This window comes from Ips typographus, linkage group LG4 (assembly GCF_016097725.1).
Source record: "Ips typographus isolate SLU linkage group LG4, UJ_Ityp_2.0, whole genome shotgun sequence".
Classification (NCBI taxonomy): Eukaryota; Metazoa; Arthropoda; class Insecta; order Coleoptera; family Curculionidae; genus Ips; species Ips typographus.
Genome location: NC_138425.1, coordinates 10,080,832 through 10,101,625, shown reverse-complemented (window position 1 = coordinate 10,101,625; position 20,794 = coordinate 10,080,832). Strand labels below are relative to the sequence as shown.

The following is a 20,794-nucleotide window of genomic DNA, read 5'->3' as shown; positions in this document are numbered from 1 at the left end:
AAAATACAAATTACAATTTTATTACTGACAAAAATACAACCAAAATTAGTACTATTAATAAATATCCATAATGGTAATTAAAAAGTTGGAAAGGCTATTTTATACAGTAGGGCATGTTTAATCATTTTTTGATAATGTGCAACAGAAAAATAAAAAAGCGGCGGTATATTAAATAAGGCGACGTGATATGAATGAACAAAATCGTTAAATACTAACAATAGGACAATGATTACCGAGTTAACCATAATAATTTTATATAATATACTTATATACATATTTATCACATCGCTATGTTAATTAACTATAGGTAAATATTAAACGGCGTAATACAGAACTTTTAATATATACAAAAGTTATAGGTTGCAATATGTCTAATGTTTACTGGGTGCAAAGTTGACAATAATAATTAAATAAACGGTTTGTGTATTTAATAAGTGAATTATTAAAAAACAGTTTTGGTCCGATTAAAAACAATTTAATTTAATTGTAGCTGCCAGGGTTTTTAAATCCTTAAACTCGATTAATACGGTACAATAAAATTGGTCGTATATAATTAAACGTACTCAGAAACTTTAAACATGGACTAGAAATGTACGGTCAGAGTATTAATCAATATAAATTAATATCTACAGAGTGAAGGATATGCTTAGTTATAAAGTGTGCACAGGTTAAAAAATTCGAAATATCACAAAAATCAATTCTTTAGTCCAGAAATCGCTACAGAATTGTCTCCCTTTAAGAGATATTTTGCAACAATTTGTATAAAGCAAATTACCTGGGAATGTTGTCAAACGTAGCACGCACTACCGTCCTAATTACAAATCGCTGGTTAGGCTAAAAAAATTGTCCTTTTATATACCTAAATGTAAATATGTATATGATAAATATTAAATATTACCCCTACTCTTAACCTACTTTATATACTATAATATAAATTATTTTCGTAAAGTATTATAGTTTCTCTGGCATCGGAAAAATCAATCGAATCAGTCGCCAAGTCAACAAAACCTGAATGTTAGGACGAATGACGAAGTCGATTTTGACAACACCTAGTATGTTGACGTGACGAATTCCTGCTAAATTTCGCTTAGTCTAAATGTTAATAAGTAGTCAAACTATAAAAAGGATTCTATACACTACCAATAATGGACAGCACGTACACAAATCAGACAGTTTTACTAATTTACCCAGGAAAATGACAATTATTTACTTGTTACTCAAAGTTAGTAGAATTTCTGATTGTATTTCCAAAACTATCTGGCAAGTTAAAATTATACAGATAATATGTAGTTAAGAATCTTTTAACTATAATTAGGCATGTTCCAGCTTCTGAGTTAACAACCAATAACAATGGGTTTGCATACAAAATGGTTTAATAAGAAATTGGAAACCAAAATTTTAAAAAAATCTCTCATTATCATATCTTCTTTAATCATTTTACATTCTTTATAATGTGGCACTAAAATAAATGGCAAATCATGATTACAAGTCATCATGATTTTATAATCCAATACTTTACTGCGATAATAGCTATTTATGAGTGTTAAAAGTGCGGTTTTAATGCAAGCATGTGAAAGTTTGCAGGACGAGCAAAGCGAGTTCCGCAATCTCGCTTTGCTCGTCCTGCAATTTGCATGATTGATGATGATTCTTTATATTTGAGAAATTCTATTTTTGCAAACAGTCAAACCAGTTCAAGGCTGTCATCCATTTTAAAAACATTTTGTGAATATAGCTTTTAATACGTGTTAATATTAACTTCGTCGCATAAATGAATGAAGAAAGTGCCAATTTTGCTTGCTTCTTGCCAATCGAATTGACAAGTGCTTGAAGCTGAAAAGTGAATTATTGCTTGCACGTTGTTGGTGGAAAAACCTCAAGCGTTTAACTCTATAATAAATGAAAGGAGCGTTTTATGATTCATTGCAATGCGAGTTGAGCTGTCCAAACTAATACCATACCTAGCTTTTTCATGAATGCAGATAAATTACATTTTTCATTCCGCTTCAATGAACGCCCCAATATTATATCGCATTTGCACAGCAATATTCTGTGGTATCTGGATGCTCCAGTAAAACCCAGTGATTTATAGCACGTGTGTCCATTAGAACATAAATAATTAAAGGTAAAGTCTTGTTAAATATTAACTCCATACACCTAGCCTGCCCGGGTTGCCTCTCAGACGCACAACATTCATTCCACGTACAAATGGCTCGCAAATTACCTAGTGATTTACCTAAGCTTTTACCTCAAAAAAAAAATTGGCAACACATTATTGCGGTAAACCATTTAAGTAATTGCTGTTCCACCACTTGAACTGAAAAATGGCAACAGAACAAACGACTGAATGGCTTTCGTTAACAGTAAAGCTCACAAAGAGCTTTAACTGCATTAACCTCGAGCAACTGAAAAGGTGAACGAAAAATTTCTAATCAGTTTGACCACAATTTTAGCTGTAATTAATAAAAGAACCGACAAATTCTGTCTTGAAGCACCGAATTAAATTAAATTTTGGTAGAGGAGCAATAAACTTCCGACACTTACTGGCAGAGCAAAAACACACTTAAATAGTTACTAATTTCAGTCAGAAGCTTCTCACAATCTTATTCGAATAAAGAGATCACTTGGTGCTTCAAGTGCATGAACTCACTCTGTATCTCTAAGTAAATAAATAAACAACACGCAACAAAAACTCCTACAAAACCTATTTTGTACATTAATCCCCGAATAAAATTAATAAGATCTTCATTTATCAAACTGACGAAGAAAACACACAGTTTCAGGCAAGCAAAACACGCATACTGGCACCTTTAAAACAGTTCGAAAATCCACCATATGATTGCAATTTGCAAGGTAAACCATTTCAAAGGAACCTCTCATTCACTCCAAGAACCTCCACTCCTCGATGAGAAGCGACACGTCGCCACATTTTAGGATCAGAGGACAACGTCGGGCAGACTATGCGGCCACTAGGCCCGCGAATCGTTATCGTGCACGATTTTCCGTTCTTTGTAGTAGATCTCCTCGCTCTCTTTGTCGCACATCAACAGTACGACACCGCTGAAGAGGAAGATGGCAACACCCCAACCTACACCGTAGGCCCAACCGAATTCCCATATCGTTCGGTTACCTAAAAATCACATCAAAAGAAAAAGTTAGATGTTGTGATTATATTAACAACTGTCAAATGTTTCTGACGTCATCACAATTTACTTTGATTTCTTCATTATTTCAGCCTTAAATTTTTTAATATCAACCTTATTTTTCATTGCCTTGTCAACAAACTAAATAACCAAGATTAATAGGTGTCAAATTTAATGAAACAATTAAGTTGTTAATCAGGAAACACTGAGACAACTGAGGCAAAAAAGTCAAATTATTTTGCCTCTACGGCTTAGTGTAAACCTTGACATTTACCGGTATAAGATAACAATAACTGATCTATTACTAACTAGTGTACCAACATTTGAATTCAAAAATTTGAACACTTACCTAAATTTAATTCGGCTGCAAAGCACACCGGATATATGATAAGAGCTATCAAAATTGACGCAACTGCAAAAAAAATCATTACATTTCCTTCCATATTTAAGATCACTGACAAATTATGACTTACGTGCCAGTCCCATAACAATAACCGCAAATCTGTAATACTTAAACTTAGTGTGGTGGTCCTTCGTCCGTAAACCGAGCCCGGTCAGGACGGTAGCAACAAGATCAGTCAATAACGTTATCACACACAGGGCCGCAGATGCTTTTATGTACGCTGAAAAAGTAAAAAAAATCCTTGTAAAGTTTCTCATTAAATAAAATACCCCTGAAAGTTCGATTACATAAAAGCGTAACAGCCGAGTTAGAACTTCATTCTTGAGAGTCAGTTTAAAAATCGCAGATTGCAGCGAGTCTCAGAAGGGCAATTACCATCCTTTAAGAGCGTAATTAAATTCACTTTTCTTAAAAAGAGACGCTATTGTTCCGAATGTTCAGACTGGATTATTACATTTATTTTGCGGAAAGTTTAACAAATATTTATTTAAAATACCCACCAACGTCTCTAGCAGTATAACATCCAGTACTTCCTTTTGTGTTAAATGGCAAGGGTTCGGGTGCATTCTCTTCTATGCAGTGCATAAATAGGCCTTGTCGCCATCCAGCAGACATAAGCCAGTCGGTTGACACCAATCCCATAATCATCAATAATATGACGATTAGGCCGCATATGAAGGCGATAACCTGAAAGATAAGATTTTATAGTTTATATAGTATAAGCAATATTTGCTGAGTGTGCTAGTATTTCAATTACTAAAGGGCTAATCATTTTATTTTTCAAACAGGACAATAAAAGGACATAATTACATTAATATACTTTCTTCAATAGAATTAGCATAGTATATTGTTTCCTGACCAATGAATACTCATGCAATAAAACAATATGCCATTGTTATGTAAAAGTACCTGACTGGGCTAACTAAAACAAAAATTAAATATGACAAAACGTGACTTTACATTCATAAAATAAAAACTAAAACTGGATATCAAGTTTGTTATGCTTCAAATAGAAAACCGGTAATGTTCAGGCTGATTAAACTAAACATTTAATTACAGGAATCCATGTATAAAACACACAATAGATCACACTCATTACCAGGAAAATTAAATAGTAATTCAATGAATTAAAGGTATGTTACACATCCACCATAGCATACCAAATTGCTTAGATAATCCAGTACATTATTATAATTATTATGAAACATATGAACTCACTCTTCTATAACGATGCTTCATAGCGGCCAACCTTAAGGTAACTTTATCACCCATATCAACAATAGGCTTTTTAACAATAACCTTATAATTCTTATTAAACTGAGCACGATATACAGTACCGTCGAAGTACCAATAGAAACTGATTGAAAAAACTGTTTAGGTACTAACAACATGCACAAGACGATATGTGCGCCAAGCGATACTTTGGGTGATTCATTGTGACGAAAAGTACAATCAACAAGAATTTCCTCTACTCTGAAATTGTTTCGTAATCATCAGGAAAGTTCAGTGATTATTTATAGTTGCTGTTTATGTTTATCATATATGCACGGTTAAAGCCTGTTCTGTGTAGGTTAATTACCCTAAAATACTCAGAGGAAATTGGAAAATTAGTAATTAAGACAGTTTTGGCATTATAAACAACCAATACCACAAAACAACAGCTTACTTTTCGAATCACCAGAGGCAATCAAATAACTAAAAAAAAAGTTTCTTCAAAATAGTTTCAGTTAAACTATTTTGAAGAAACTAGGCAGCAATTCAATCTAAAATAAACCATTGCACTACTATCAACAAATAAGGGGCAGCATTTTTATGTACGTTCGAACCATTGTCTCAGAGAGATAAAAGCAGTAAAAGCGATTGTGTTAAGAGAAAAATGCCTTGTCTGTTGCCACAGTGCCCCCAGGAATTTTATCTAACTGAACTTAAAGTAACCAAATGAAAAGGAAAAGAAAACGCTTGAGGTGATTGATCACCACGTAGATTTTAACCTTTTTTCCGTTTATCTGGCTGTAAAAATTTTACCCATAAATTGTTTCCCAACCTAAGCAAGCAAAGGTAAAATGACTGTGAAATTAAAGTGTAACATCTAACTTGGTAAAACGAGCAGTATTCAAAAAACTGGGTGTGATCATTAAATATGCTCTTTGATGTGCATTGGAACCCTCCTGGAGTAAAATTGTGCCAAAATTGCACTTTTTTGCATAAATGGCATTTTTTCAATTTTTTAATGATTGTAAGATTGATTGATTTGTAGATTTCACTAAACCGCCATTAGAAAGAAGATAAAAAATGCTACAAAATGAGCCAAAACTGGCAGCTCTTCATGTTACCGAGATATTGAATTTCAAACAGTAGTATTATTCAATTTTGTGTGAAAAATAAAAAATTTAAAGTGCTCTTTTTGTATTTATTTCACCTAATTTAAGGTCCTTTGGTATAAATAGTTATCACAGTACAAGCAATATGCCATGCACTTACTTTAAATCGCGATGTTATGAGCGGTTTACGGTTTTCGCTAGATATGAAATTTTCAGCTCAATAGTTTGACAAAGAACAACATTAAATTATTCCAGTAGAAGTTTTTTTTTAAAAAAATCCATACTGTGTAAAATACCTGCGGGATTTCCAATCAATGAACGACAGACCGTATCAATTCGAACGGGATTAAATGAACCATACAATGCAGTTCAAATGCGGGATATTTGCATTTTACAAAGCCCATATCCTATATTTCAAATTTTAATAGCTGATTGATTTATGAATACATAATACACTCCGAACATTACAAATTGGAGGGTAAACCCGGGGAAAACAAGCTTATAACTGATCTAGTTGTATTTTATAAGTGTTTGCAGATAAATCAATAAAATCCTCCAAAGATGAAATCATAAATTGCAGCCAATTATGGTTGGAATTTAAGGAATGACTTTAACCTACTTTATAAGTTAATTTTAACAAACATTATTCGAAGGTTCTCAAATTCCCTTACAATTTATAGGAGATTAAAATGTGCCTGGCACTGGCTGAGTGTGACGTAGTTATTGCGGTTTCAATATCGTAACGTAAGTGGAAACTTAGTAATTCGCTACGTATATGAATTCAATTAACTTCGACCATAAGCTTATAATAGGGTGTATTGGAAAACAGTAGCAATAATCGACATTTCCTAATAAAATTCCTCTTAACTCATATTTAATTTCAAAATTTTTAATGAATATTTACTTAAATGCAATGTTTTAATTCAAATTTCAAATAATTATTCTATTTAAGCGATATTAGGTTAGCCAAGGTATAAAATAATTGCGTCCCATATTTCGGGTTTGCGGCTTTCACTCTAACGGATTATTTTATAAAGCATATTTCATTTTTCCTACCGGTGGATGTCAGATAGTAAATTACGCACTTTTTTGCTCCCATTTTCGCTTTTACATCACACCGGATAAGTTTAACGACCCGTGGTTTTAAAACATGTTTTAAAACGAAGGTAGAATTTTTTTTCTGTAAAATTGTCCGCTGACTTTTTGGCGTTTTTAAATTTTACCTCCCCACGTTTCCGACTGAGATAGTTTTTAATTACGAGTAGGGAATTAAACTCGTGGAAGGCAATTTTACGTGAAATACTGTTCGTGTGCTGAACATATTCTGGTGTGCCTCATTCTTTTTCTAAATATTTATCACCAGACCGTGGAACAGACATCTAATTAAAAGTTTTTATCCTAACCGAGAAAAAGAGAATAGAGAGAATCTCTGACATTATAACGAAGCGAGTTAACGCTCTGAATGTAGAAAAAAAAAACAAATTGCCACCATATTTATTTGAGGACATTTGAGTGAGTTTAGTTGCATGTGTAATAGAAGAGGCTTAAAGACCTCAAACATGCTATTTTAGTCCTTGAGATGGAAAAGTAGCCTTAAGAAATTTGTTCTCTACGTGACACAAATATTCACTTATTGTCGACTTGAGATTAAAGCCAAACTCGAAGTGAGTTTTGAGTTTCAAGTCCCTTGTTCTTGATTGAAGTGCTTAGCAAATAAACGAACGAAATCACGTACACATGAACTCTTGCCGTTTCACATCAATCCTTCAGGTTTTGTTGGGTAAATCACGCGAATTCGTTGCTTATTTCTCTTTTTGCCGACTCAATCGTATCTATGGAAAAATTAACCGAGTGAAACATAAAATTTATCATGCACGCTCCAGTCACAAACACTCGATTTTTGGTAATAACCCGATACGCCGAATGGAGAGGACCTTCTTTTGTTCAATTTTCAGTTTATTTATAATTGATGATTTTTCCGTGCGGCTACTATTAATCTTAAACCATTGAGGTCCTTTAAAAGAATAATGGAAAATGGAAAATCATGAAAGATTCATTACTCTACATTATACAGTTTTTTGTTATGTCGGTTGTCTATTAATGTATGATACGTAGTACGAGTATAGATTTAGTATTTATTTAGTATATAAAAAACTCTTCCGAACTAATAACAGAAAAATATCCAAACGTTTGAACAATATTTACTGATATTTTAATTACCTTAAAATGAATTTATTGGAAAATTAGATCATAACAAATTTAGCTTCAATATTGCTAAACTAATAGACACAATGTAAATAAGCTATTAAAATTAATATAAATTTTATGAGTTAGTCGATATGTTTCAATCAACTGTAATTCTGTTCTATATTAAATAACCCCAAATTACGGATTTATGAAACGGGGGGACCAAATTTATTTTGGATTATTAACCATTTGAAAATTAATCCACAAAACCTTTATTTTGATGATGAAAACTGAAAAGTTCCAAATTCCTTCACAATTTATTAGCATTAGTTGTATGTTACTGGATTATAAAGTTTCAGAAACTAATAAATTAGTACAGTAACTAACTTTGATACTCTGGATATGTTTTAGTTTGATGTGTATTGGATACAACAACAACTGTAAATCACGATATACAGCCTGTCCAGGAGAACCCTAAACATAGGAGATTAACATGGGAAATCAGTTTTTATTTTTTTGGTATTTAAATGATATACAGTGCATTAGTGTATAACACGATCGTCAGCTTGTAACTGTCAAAATAACCGAACAAAGACGGTGATAAGTGAAAACTGTCAAATTCAAATACATTCAGTTATCTGTATTTATTATTTAATAGGACTGTTCGCAGAATTAATCTCCAACTAATAATCAGAGAAATACGTTCAGCTATTGGCCATTAGCCAGAAAATGTCAATGTCACGTGAGCATTTAACCAATAATAGCCAACATTTTCCGATTTTTAGTTGGAAACCAATTTGAAATTGACTCTGCGAACAGACCTCACTTATTTGGCATTTTTATTTTATAGCTATACAGAATGGTTAAAAGTGCATTTCAAGAGCTACAAATTGGTATAATGAATCAACCCTGTTACTGTCAAAATAACCCCCATGGTTAAAGTGAACTTCAGCTTTAACGTATTATTAAATATCCCAATTACTTGACATTTCTGCTATTTTACTATACAGGATCGTAGAAAAACGGATTTCAAGGACATGTTGGTTCTATTATATTTTTTCCTACTCGAGTGCGGTAAAATGCACTTTCCGCACTCGAGTAGGAGATACTTGAAAACGTCTTTCCCGCATTTTAAGTGAAAAAAACCACTTTCCGCACTTGTTAGGTAAATAACTATTCCAAGATAACACCAGAGAGCTGTTGGTAGATAGCTGCCTATACAGGGTGTTCCAAAATAAGTGTGCTAAACTTCCAAAGCTTTCTTAAGGGCATTATACACTAATAACGTTTCCAAAGAGCGTTAACCAGTACATTTTTCAGTTCGTTGGGATTATTGCAAGAGAACCAACATGCGTATTTTCGTACCTAATAATTATTTTATTATCGTCTCCACTTAGTTTAGGTGCTGCGCTATTATATTCCGAGCCGTTTGTTCGCCGTTTCTTCCCTGATTTAGAGTCGTTAATCGTCTCATAAGTTATTCTGGGAAAACGCTACAAACATTTTGTTTTGCCTCCTTCAGCTTACAAAACTTCCATGGCTACATTATAAAGTTCGTGGGGTATTGTAAACGATACCCCCTAAAGAGCGCGAAAGGGCAAAGTGACAAAAGGGAAGTTTGCATAAGCAAAGGGTGTAAGATAATTGTCGACAGTTTTGCTGCCTTTTAAAGTTTTAGCATATTCAAACTTTAAACAACAGTCGCTTATACAAGGTGTTTTATAACCAAAATGTCCAAATTTACAATTGAAAGTTTTAGCTTAAAAAAACTCAGTTCTCTCAGGCTGAATGATTTCGATTCATTATTCATCAGTTGAATTTTTCACTGCAAACGACTTTAAATCCTGAAAATCTTATTCCAAATTAAAAGAAAAACCACCGCTTTGCAATCCAGTTTTAACTTAGCGAATACGCCCCAAAATGTAAATAAGCAGGAATTTTGGTTCTATTCAGTCCTTTGGGGAGTTGTCCTGTCCTATTCAGGACGAATCCCGCATCGTATTTCATCTCGTCAGTTTAGCAAATGGGCAACATAAGACCTAGGCGTAGCAAAATGTGACAATTTCCATTCGTGGCTTTTACAAAATTTTTGGGTGAAAAGTGTCTCGAATTTGTGGGTCGACGCGGGAAAATTGCTTTTTGAGGACAATTTTTAAGAAAACCATTACCATTTTGATGGACGTTATAGTACCAGCATAGTTGGAAAGCGGGTCATCAAATGTGAGTAATTTCCATATTGTGATCTAATTAAGGGATGATTAAACGCAATGGTAATTGAATTAGGGCTATGTGTAGAAGTTTGATAAACAGGCAATAGAAAGCCATTAGCGCGACATGCCGTTAGGAAAATTTTAATTGATACTGACACAATATTCCCGTTAGGTAACGAGTTTAATAATTTTTAATTTAAACTGCTCTCCTAGGCATCAAAATTCAGGCAAAGTTGAAAATTCCATTACTAACTAGAAACTTTATCGACAGGATCGATAATTTATTCGGGTCTTGCACACCTAATCAAAATAACTTTTTAGCGCCACAACGATAAATCATTTGATTAAGTTGTATCTACAAATAACTTTATTAGCATAACTTCCACCCAACTTTCTCAATAACATGACCCTTGTCAAAATATCATTAATCAAATTAGGTCAAGCCAGTAATTCTATTTTCTCGCTTTACTCGCGTCTTGGGGGACCTCCGTGTTTAATGACACCTCGGGAATATAAATTTCTTGCTCTTACCTAATAAGTTGGAAAGAAATCGAAAAACTGTCACCTTAATACTAATGAATGTGTAAGTAAGGGAAGGGCATTATTAGAGATGCAATGGAACGGAAAGTCTTAATAGGAAACTCTTTGTAATTCAAACAATGACTCGGTTGTAATAGAAAATGATGCGCCGACTGTATGAACGATGAAAATGGAGATTTCGTAGGTAACTACCTTAAACGTATCATAAATTAAATTTCATTTACTAAATATACCGCACACCTGTATACCAAACTAATCAAATCATCAAATAATAAAAACTTCCCAGTAATAAATATAATCGAATTTAACCTACTTTATCCAGAAAGCTAGTTTTGTTTCCTGTACTAACTGCATTACAGTTTGTTTTGTAACTTGTTTGTTGGTTTAGCTTAGCTTGATTCGACGGATAACTTTGTTAGCTATAAATAGTTAGTTAGGATGTATAAAGTGGGCAGTAATAGTGCTTATGTGGGTTCGAAAGCTGGAGAAAACTTCTCAGTTTTCATTGTAAACTTGCAAAGTTTGAAGCAACAGATAAGCTTTAGCGCATATAGTTTTAAACTTTTAATTGCTTCTTTAGATGCTGAAGGATTATTTCAACGATCGAGGCGAGAAAAATGAGTTTCGTAGCTAATTTCAAAAAGTTGTAAATTCCTAGACATTACATGTCTGAATTGTTGGTGACCAACTTTGAAGTTTGTCTACATCCAATTAGTAGTAAAACTACATAATTTTAGTGAGCACGACAGGCTAATCATTAAAAATTAAAACTTAATCTTGTATAGTGTTTAACTTCTAGTTCACTGCAAATTAAGATAAAACGATTTCCAGGGCAAAGCAACAAAATAAGAGTCCAAATAATTAGAAACGGGAAAACGTGACCTTATCATTCTCATCCGCGAAACTCCGTCGTCGTTTAATTGTTGAAAGACAGAGGAAGAATATAAAAACTGATTACAAAACTGAAAAGCGGCATCGCAAATGTCCCCTGGGAGCGAAAACTTTGTTTTATAACATTTCCATCTCCGCACTAAGTTCTTTCGCCCTCATTCTGCTTTTGATGTTCTCTTAAAGAGTTTGGTCTCTTTTTTTTTAAAAGTCTGGTGTTGTCGGTATCAAACGAATGATTTTAGTCCCTGGACTATTTTTATAGTCCTACAGGAAAAATTAGAATTTAAAATCGTTCGTTTTGTCGAAAAATTAAATGAGGGCGACTGTTGGAAACGCCTTGAGGGGTTTAGAGAATCGAGTTGCTAATGGCAATTTTGGCGTCGAAATGAATTGATTTCCAAATAAATCACTGAATAATAAATAAAAACAGAGCAAACGACCAATGTTAAATTAAATATTACTAATTTATTCAAATCAGTTAATACTCCATTAATAATCGATTTGAATTGAAAACATGGATAACTTCCTTTGTTTAATCTAACAACTTGTCAAAAAAAATAATCAAACTAATATTCTAGCTACTGAATAGTAAACTGCATCATTAACAATTACATTTCCAATTAAACGTCAATTTGGTGTCTGCACCGAATCTATAAAATTGGCCGTTAATGAATTGACCGATACTCAAAGCACCAGCTCTAGGAATATATACATTATTTAGATTGATTAATGCAGTGTATGTGCTGTTTTCGTTGAAAATAATACCTTACCCTGTTGTATGTAGCTGAAGCTGAAACTAGTCGATCAAAGAAGCTCAACTAGTTTAGAGTAAATTGAGACGCTTGACAAATTAGCTATGACACCCTTGTTAACGTTTTCGCTATAGACTGTACTGGATGTATGAATAGGATTAGCTGGAGCTTAATTGGCGAAGAAGAAAGAAATGTGTGAAACGTAAAGAAATTGAAGGGCTTATTGAGGGAAAAATGAGATATTTGACTTTGATTGTTAAAAATAATATACGACTTTCATTGTTTTAGTTTAGATATGTCAATGCAGTATTCGAAGGGCCGAAATAATATTTTTAGTGGCTTGTTATACTATTGCTTTAACTGAGCATAGCACTAACTCTTTTTGAACTCTTGTGTGGCTTGTCAATGTTTCACATTAAGCCCTTCAATTGATTAATAGTTTGTTTTAGTAGTTACTCTTTACTAGTGTAAATAATTTGCATATTTGGATAAATACATCACATCACTGTAATTCTCTAAGGCTAAGGAGCATTAAAAACAACAAATTTACATACATTGACCGTATAAACCTTTGGACTGCAATAGTGGTTACTGGCGCCATGTCAATATACTGAATTATTAATTGAATTTACACTACTGGTTATTTTCGAAGTTTTAGTAAAACAATCGAAGCGTCTAAGCAAATATAGCGTAAAAGCAAAGACAAAGGGAGTTGCATCTGAAGTAGTTATTTACATACCAAGACAATAAAGTAGATTTACATTTAGCAATGCAGCAGATCTGTACTATGTCTTTTTTTATTGAGCAGGAAAAAAACGAAAAAATAGCTTCTTGAGAAATACACCAGGCGTCTCATTTTAATATTGCATGTATAATTTGGCTCAAATTATAAGAATGAGATCAAAGCCGCTCTGAATGTGTATTTACAACCAAAATAACTCTTTGGATAAAAATAGGTGTTGTCTAAACAAAGTGTACCCTGAACTGCGTAAAGCAAAAATTTTTCTATACAGGGTGTCCCGCGAGGTAAAGGACAACATTTTATTTTCTTTAGGTGAATTCGAATCGAAAATGTCCTATAAACATGGGTCCGCAAATGCTTCAGAAACTACAATAATTCCGAAATAATTTTATTTAACAAAAAAATTACTGCTAGTGTGAAAAAACCTGTTTACAATAATTGTTCAAAGTGCCCACCTTCACATTGTAAGCATAGTTTAGCCTTTTTAATGATGGGGCTGATACCTTCCCCATTTTTGGTATGTGATTTCTCTACATACACTAGATTCTTCATATGTGCTTAATATACTTCTTCTACTAGAAAATCTACTAGAAATAATTATTATTATAGCATTGTACTTTTGGCACAATAACACTATTAAATTTAAAAAAAAATCATATCTTGGTAAGGAAGAACACATAGCGAAACTGTCCCCTACCTTGCGGGGCACCCTGTATATGGAACATGCAAAGAATGTTCAGATATTAAAAAGACCCTCTAATGAAGTTGCCTTTGAATTCTTTTATGAACTTCCTACCCTAGTAAGAAAAAGATTTCCTTAAAAAACGATCATTAGCAAATTCCACTTCTTTATGAAGAGCTGCATTGAAAATATGGCAATAAAAACAACTATGAATTAAAATTGAATACCTGAGCAATTTGATTCTCCGCCATTAATCCGAGGTGTTACATCCAATCGAAAAATAAAATAACTATCAACTATTCCACTGAAAAAAATCCACCTGACGTTGTCCCAAACAAAAAAAAATCACATCCTACGTGGGTGGGCAATCACCATCGAACTACATGCTCCAAAGCTTCAGTTCTCAATGTTGATTTTCGACATTTTGGCACGTGCCTTCGACTGTGGGGGTGTTTTGACGGGAACAGAAGGCCAGTCTGCGACTATACGTGATCACCAACCAAACTAAAAGCGGGACTCGGCTGGAGTATGTTGGTCGGTCGGCGAAGCAAAGACACAGACGTGCCGATACGCTTGCTATGCGGGATATTCGGCCGGAATTCTAAATAAATTCAACCCCTAAACGGACAGAAATAGCATTTTTCCTAAAAAAAATAGATTAAGGAATGCCACAATAGAAGAAGAAAGTTAGGATTATATGATATAAAATTGTTTTTGCTCTACATACATTAAAAATAATATAAAAGTTGTCTTGTCTTGATTATTTTTAGCATGTAAAAACCAACTTCACCAACATGTCACTCTTTCTAGGAAAATTTTATTCCTCCAACGATATTATTTTAATAAATAATATTATAGTGTAAATCTAAATCTAGAATTCACTAGTCCTTCATAACTCATGTTAATTAATTAGGTATAATGTTTGTTAATTGAAAACGTTTCTCCACTAAAGACAAAAAACTTAGTTGCGTGTTTCAAGGTTCAAACCCTAAAGAAAAAGTTTTATATAGAAAAACTGATTCCAATTATGTTCCATAAATAGTATTTATTACTTGCCATGATTCATCAAGCTGCTTATTCCTTACTATAAGATGGTACATGTAGAAAAAGCAAAAAAGTTATGTTCTTAGTGTTTTATTAACATTCTGGTATGTGATCACTGACAAATCTTACAGGATTTTTTACTGTATCATAAATCAATGCTTATATGAGCTTAGCCTGGTGTATAGTAGCCAATAGGAACAATACAATAACTGGAAACCAGCATAATCGCATTATTCTCGAGTTCTTAAGTTGGCTGCATGGGATGGAAATTCTTTAACAGAAGTTATGCCCGGTGGTATAAAATTCAGTTCAGGCCAGGTAAAACCTACGGAAGTGGAAGCTTTCCTATATAAAATACGCTAAAAAAAGGACTTTAGCAGTTCAGTTTTTAAGTCAAAATTATCTCAAAAAAGACTTTCTCACAGTGCATTGTCAAACTAGATTGGAAGCTTGAAAGTATTTCAGATTAACTTCTATAATCAAATTGGTAGAAATAAAGAAACGCTGTGCAGAAAAGGTCAAAACTTTTATCCACCACATTTCATTACTTTTGATAGCGGATTTACAAAACTTATTCTTTTCTACTGGTGAAACGCTCGCCTGGTTCACTTCAATATAAGCGACAATTTCAGTTCATTGCTTTGAACTTCTATAAGAAATTTAGTTCAGTTAAAAGGCTTATCATTTAATTAACATATGTTTACAAACACTTTTAATCTAATTATGGAAAACACTGCAAAGCTTTACTGACTTTACTAATTAAGTTAGTTAAGTTAAACTTAAATCAGCTCTGCACTACAAGCTGTAACAAAGTAAAAAATAAAACAAAAACTCATTTAAAAAAGTGAAGCTGTAGTTTAAGTTTGGTTCTAGAAGCTGAAATTTATTTTGGAAATAAAATGCATTGCTTATGATGTAAAAAAAATTATATCTGTCCAGATTATTAGTTGAAATATTGAGAAAACATCCAAACGAGCACTGAATGTTTACAAAATGGCGAACAAGATGAGTTTTTTGTTTAGGAATTAAAATACTTTGGCTTTGACATTTTGGCATGCACTTTGGAATTTATTTTTATGTACTTTTCACCCTTTAAGTATCCTACAATCAATTTTTCATCAACCTGTAGACACCTATGTATTGTAACTCTAAATTTGTTAGAATTATAGCTTTATCTACCAAATAAACTAGAACACCTGCAGCTAATCTAATATCCAAACTCCAACACGAAGCACAATAACAAAGCTGGGTCCCGTTGTCGGTCGATAACCTTTTAAGTCCAGAAAACTGGATTTGATGAAAAAATGTGAAAAAGGACAATGCAATTTATACTAACGTACCTAGGCAAATTGATTTAGTGATCACGGACTGCTTGAGGTTGAAGTTGAATTAATATTTACTTGTACTGCTTATACGGTCTCCAAAAGTTTACTCTCTCAAACTCTGTAATGCGAATATATTTAGTATTGTGGCCAAACATTAGGAAACATCCAGGGAAGTGTGATATAACTTAAATGGTAAATGTTGAAATTGGACACATAACAATTGTTGTTGGTAAAGCATCGTTCGAGCGAAATTTCGGTCCGAAACGCCTCAATACCTACCGGATGGGCTAGGTAAAACAAAATTTCCATTGGGCGTGTGAACAACAATACAAGGATAATAAAATTTAATATAGCCAGTGCAACTTGTCCGTCGGTCGGTTTAATGAACAATGAAACCAGTGATTCAATTTCCTGACCCTTAATTCAATTACGAGCGTTGCTGAAAGGGTTATACTAACGCCACTCTAAACAAAATCCCTGTGAATTTTACATACATACAAGTTTAACATTCATATAACTTTATCAGGAACTTTTCAGGTCAAGAGAAATAAAACAGGAAAAAGTCATCCACCCCAAATTGGCTTGGGAAATGATCGTCCTCCCCCCTGAAAGGTAATAACAATTTGCAGTCTGGCAGTTTAAGGGCGATTGGTACCCCTCAATTCGACGTTTCATGTATATGGCACATCATGAGAGGTCCGACTTTCTTAAGGAAAAAAATAGAGTTATAGAGGTTGCTGAAATCCTGAAGGAATAAACAGTCGCGGTGGATAAAAGCGACGGCGCACAGCTCGGTTTTCGCTGATCGATTTCGAAATGGTTGTAAGGCCTTAGTTCGTCGTTTAGGCCGGAGATTGGGAAAAGTTTTATTCAAAAGTCGGTTTTACTGAAAGTTTGAAATTCGGAGATTTTCAATAGAGAAACAATTTATAGACAGCCCAAGACAGTAGTGAAAACTTTGAATCACTTATATCGATAGAAATTTTATATTGAGTTAGTTAAAACCAGTCACTTAACTGAAAAAAAAAAACAATACAAAAACAGAAAAGGCAACCTATTATAAAAAAACACACAAATATTAATTATTTCCAAAGCTATTAGTGTAACACAGTGGGCCTGGGCGGAATTTAATCAATCTTGCATTTTGCCATTACAACTTCAATGCAGTTTTGAAATTAAATGGGTAGTGACAATGCATTAAAAAACTGAAAGTTTATTTTCAAAAATTCAATTAGCTTTATTGCCACATAATATGTAGGAATATTCATTTTCTCAACATGTTTATTGCTATATGATATCAATATGCAGTCAGTATTTCTGGATAGAGTTAATGTCAAGATTTCAAAATTACGCATTTGAGAGTTTGAGGAAAATCTCGATTGGATTAAAGAGCGTCAAGGGAAATTTTCTACCTCTCTCATATATTTGATGTTATCACGATTTTTTGCTCCATATTCGCAGTCGTTACGTGGCAGAAGACAGCTGCTGTCTGATTTCATCCATTGATCCCCCTCTTTACCAATCTCGTAATTTAAATGGTTCACACAGATGTTCATGATATTTGCAACCCTACTATTTTAAAACTGTAAGTAAAATGATTCAAATAGAAGTTCGAACAGTGAAGTTTATGGAACGTGCCTGGCAAAATATGCACACTTTCTAACTTTACGACAAAACTCCGGGGACAAATTACCTAAATTTCAAAGCTGCCGCCAGCTTCCGTTTTCAATAATTCTAGTCATGTATGAGATTTCTTTTATCTTTAACTGTATGTCCCTTTTCTTCTAGAAACTTTATTAATATTTTCTTGTATATGCAGAGATCGTAACTCAACGTTTCAAATTGGATTTACTTGATATATCCGTAACAGGTTAAGTAAATGTACCGCTTAAAGACTGAAGTAGCTCCTCTAAAATTTCAATCCAGACTTTAATACTTGTAGGAACGTTTTGCCGGCAATAACAGTCAAAACTTTTGCAACACGTTTTAAATGTGCCGGGCTTTTATTATTATTGGCAAAGATTATTTTTACAAGAAGTGAAATGTTTTCCCGAGATTGCCTTAGCCAGGAAAACTGGATATCATAAAAGCAATAAGACTGGCAGAGTATATTATACAACTTTTATTGGTCTGTTTTGTCTGCTCGTTATTGTTCTTGTTTACGCCTAATGGTTTTCCAAAAATAACACATCATAACAAATTATAAATATGGTTAAGTTTAGGTACTTTCACAGAACCAGTTTTGCATATTAACACCTTAAATACGCATTTCTAGTATCATTATTCATCAGTCAATATGAAGCTGATATTAAAGCTATTTAAATTCAAGGTTTTCGCACCGTGGCGGCTTCATTCGACTAATGTTTAGGAAAGGAAATAACTTTTATGAAAAAGCAGGAAATTGACTGCTTCGAAAATCCCTCCGTTTCAGAAAGATTAAAGAAATATTGCTTTAACCCTGTTTACTTACATTCTCGTTATAGTCCTCGGCAAGATTGAATCTAGGTCGATCAAATGGGGTTTAGCTCAAGGTGCTATGCTAATTTCCTTTTTTTGATTATATCCAAAAAAGTTATATTCAGATGAAATTAATGGAAGCATTGTAGGACGGAAATACAGTCCCATTTATGAATTTGCTAACCGGAATTAGGAGTCATTTTACAAACAGCACTTACTAACGATGATTGATCTGGGTTTCCTTTGTGTTACCCCGATAACTGACGTAACATACACTGGCTGCCATTTGTAGCTCCCTTGACATCTTGTGTTCCATTACGTAGATTGTAATTCGATATAATCGGCACATTAAAGATTCATACGACCAGCCCCAATTGTATTGTAATAACCGTATAAGCCACAGTTCAGCTTAGTTTAGAGATTCCAATGACAAGAAGAAAGAACAAAGGCTAAACTCAATGGGTTTCCTGCTCTTAGCAGCTGCTTGATCAAGATAGTGTAGTGGGCAATGGACCCTTTATGTGTAACAATGCTCCCAGGTATATCCCGGGTAGAAAACGTATTTTTCAATAGATTTTTATGTCCTACTCACCTTCAATGGCCGTCGAATCGTCACAGTTTCAATAGTGGTTGGTTGAGACATGATGATATCTGAAACAGTTTTACACTAGTAGCCAAAAACCAGACCAATAGAGCTATGAAATAAGCTATTTTTTGTAGTATAATTTGCAAATTCTTTATCCAAAGCTTGATGGGATTGTAAATATTGAAATACTCTGTAGCCTAACTATCTCTGCAGTGCTTATTTGTCTATGTTTGATAAGCTATCTTTGCTTTACTATAATTACCTCATTATGTATTCTAGATTACTTATTAGGTTCTTAACCTAACCTATTATCTCAATAAAAAAAATCAATTAAGTTAAATATTAATCATTTTGATAATAATCTTTCTGTCTTTGATACTACAAATCTTGCTACAAATTATCACACAATTGTCAAGAAAATGTTGAGATGAAAATGAAGTGGAAACCCAATTTATGTTTACAATATTTGTAACTATTGTAATTAATAATTATACCATTGTGAGTCAAATTCTATCAATTTTGTTTGTTAAATTTGCTGTTCATTTAAAATTGGTGACACCATTTTAATATATCACAAAGTTGGAAAACTCTGCAACCCTAGAATATTGCTGAAGTTGTGATTTAATTAATTTTCATTTTCTTATATTCAGAAGTAATTAAATATTAATTTAATAAATCTGTTGTAGCTTATAGTTAATTATTATACTTGTATTATGTCCTTTTAAAGACAATTTATTTATTTTCAATTGTTATTACTTGGTACTTATGAGACTTTGTCTTTGATCTAACATGGACTTAACCCTCATTTTGCAAAATTGTCTGTAAAACTTTATTTAGCATTATGTCCTTGCTTAAGTCCCATTGAAATATTTAAATATTGCTGTATAAGCTATGATAAACAATTTTGCACTTTTGCACAAAATGTTTTAGTAATTTTCACGTCTGTGACATTCAACATTCAAGTAAGACCTACTTTTAGACCTTTCTTGATTAATTATAAACATTTAAGATAAAATGCTGCTTAAAGTACCTACTTCAGAATGTTGTTTACATTGCTTATAAGTACATAATTGCTGACTGTTTTGATTAAGGTCAACCTAATGAATGAAAAGAATTACTCAGTGTATGACGATCGCTGCTGAATAATACAAAGATGAGTAACAAATTCCCTAAAGGAAAACAAAATTCTCAGAAAACTGTGAAAATGATGCCCCTCCACCGAAGTACTCACCTGTTTGATTTGGGGGAAACACTTAACCTCCTCTACTGATAGCACTGATAAGATAACACAAAACATAAACGACGGTACTATTTAAATCCCGTTAAATGCGTAAACATACAAAATAACGTTAAAAGTCTATAAAATCGGGAAATATGGGACAGGGAACCCTGTAACAGTTTACAAGAAACGTCAACAATAAAGAATGAAGTGTGAAGCGATTGGTCGAAGAAGATGAAAGATGAGACAACTGGGCAACTGACTCATTTCCTGTCGGAGTGGGAAGTGTTTG

The 20,794-nt window shown here is 33.2% G+C and overlaps 1 protein-coding gene across 3 annotated transcripts; it reads right to left on the bottom strand.

The window, feature by feature from the left end:
- Positions 1-4: 4 nt before the first annotated feature.
- LOC145728489 (p53 apoptosis effector related to PMP-22) lies at positions 5-20,694 on the bottom strand. Of its 3 annotated transcripts, XM_081978758.1 has the most exons (6): positions 20,515-20,694; positions 19,290-19,348; positions 4,047-4,233; positions 3,617-3,766; positions 3,493-3,555; positions 5-3,130 (listed from the first exon to the last, which is right to left on the bottom strand). In XM_081978758.1, exons 2-6 carry the CDS (start codon positions 19,338-19,340, stop codon positions 2,970-2,972), a joined length of 612 nt encoding a protein of 203 aa, XP_081834884.1. In that variant the 5' UTR covers positions 19,341-19,348; positions 20,515-20,694; the 3' UTR covers positions 5-2,969. The 3 variants fall into 3 exon arrangements, with proteins under 3 accessions (XP_081834884.1, XP_081834885.1, XP_081834883.1); XM_081978759.1 differs by lacking the exons at positions 19,290-19,348; positions 20,515-20,694 and adding an exon at positions 14,099-14,412; XM_081978757.1 differs by lacking the exons at positions 19,290-19,348; positions 20,515-20,694 and adding an exon at positions 4,765-4,910.
- Positions 20,695-20,794: the final 100 nt, after the last annotated feature.

Coding starts and splice junctions, on each gene's coding strand:
- LOC145728489 (XM_081978757.1), bottom strand. CDS start 4,818: ATGGGTGATAAAGTTACCTTAAGGTTGGCCGCTATGAAGCATCGTTAT. Junction 3,767..4,046: donor TTATACTGCTAGAGACGTTG/GTGGGTATTTTA, acceptor TTACTTTTTCAG/CGTACATAAAAGCATCTGCG. Junction 3,556..3,616: donor TATTGTTATGGGACTGGCAC/GTAAGTCATAAT, acceptor TTTTTTTTGCAG/TTGCGTCAATTTTGATAGCT.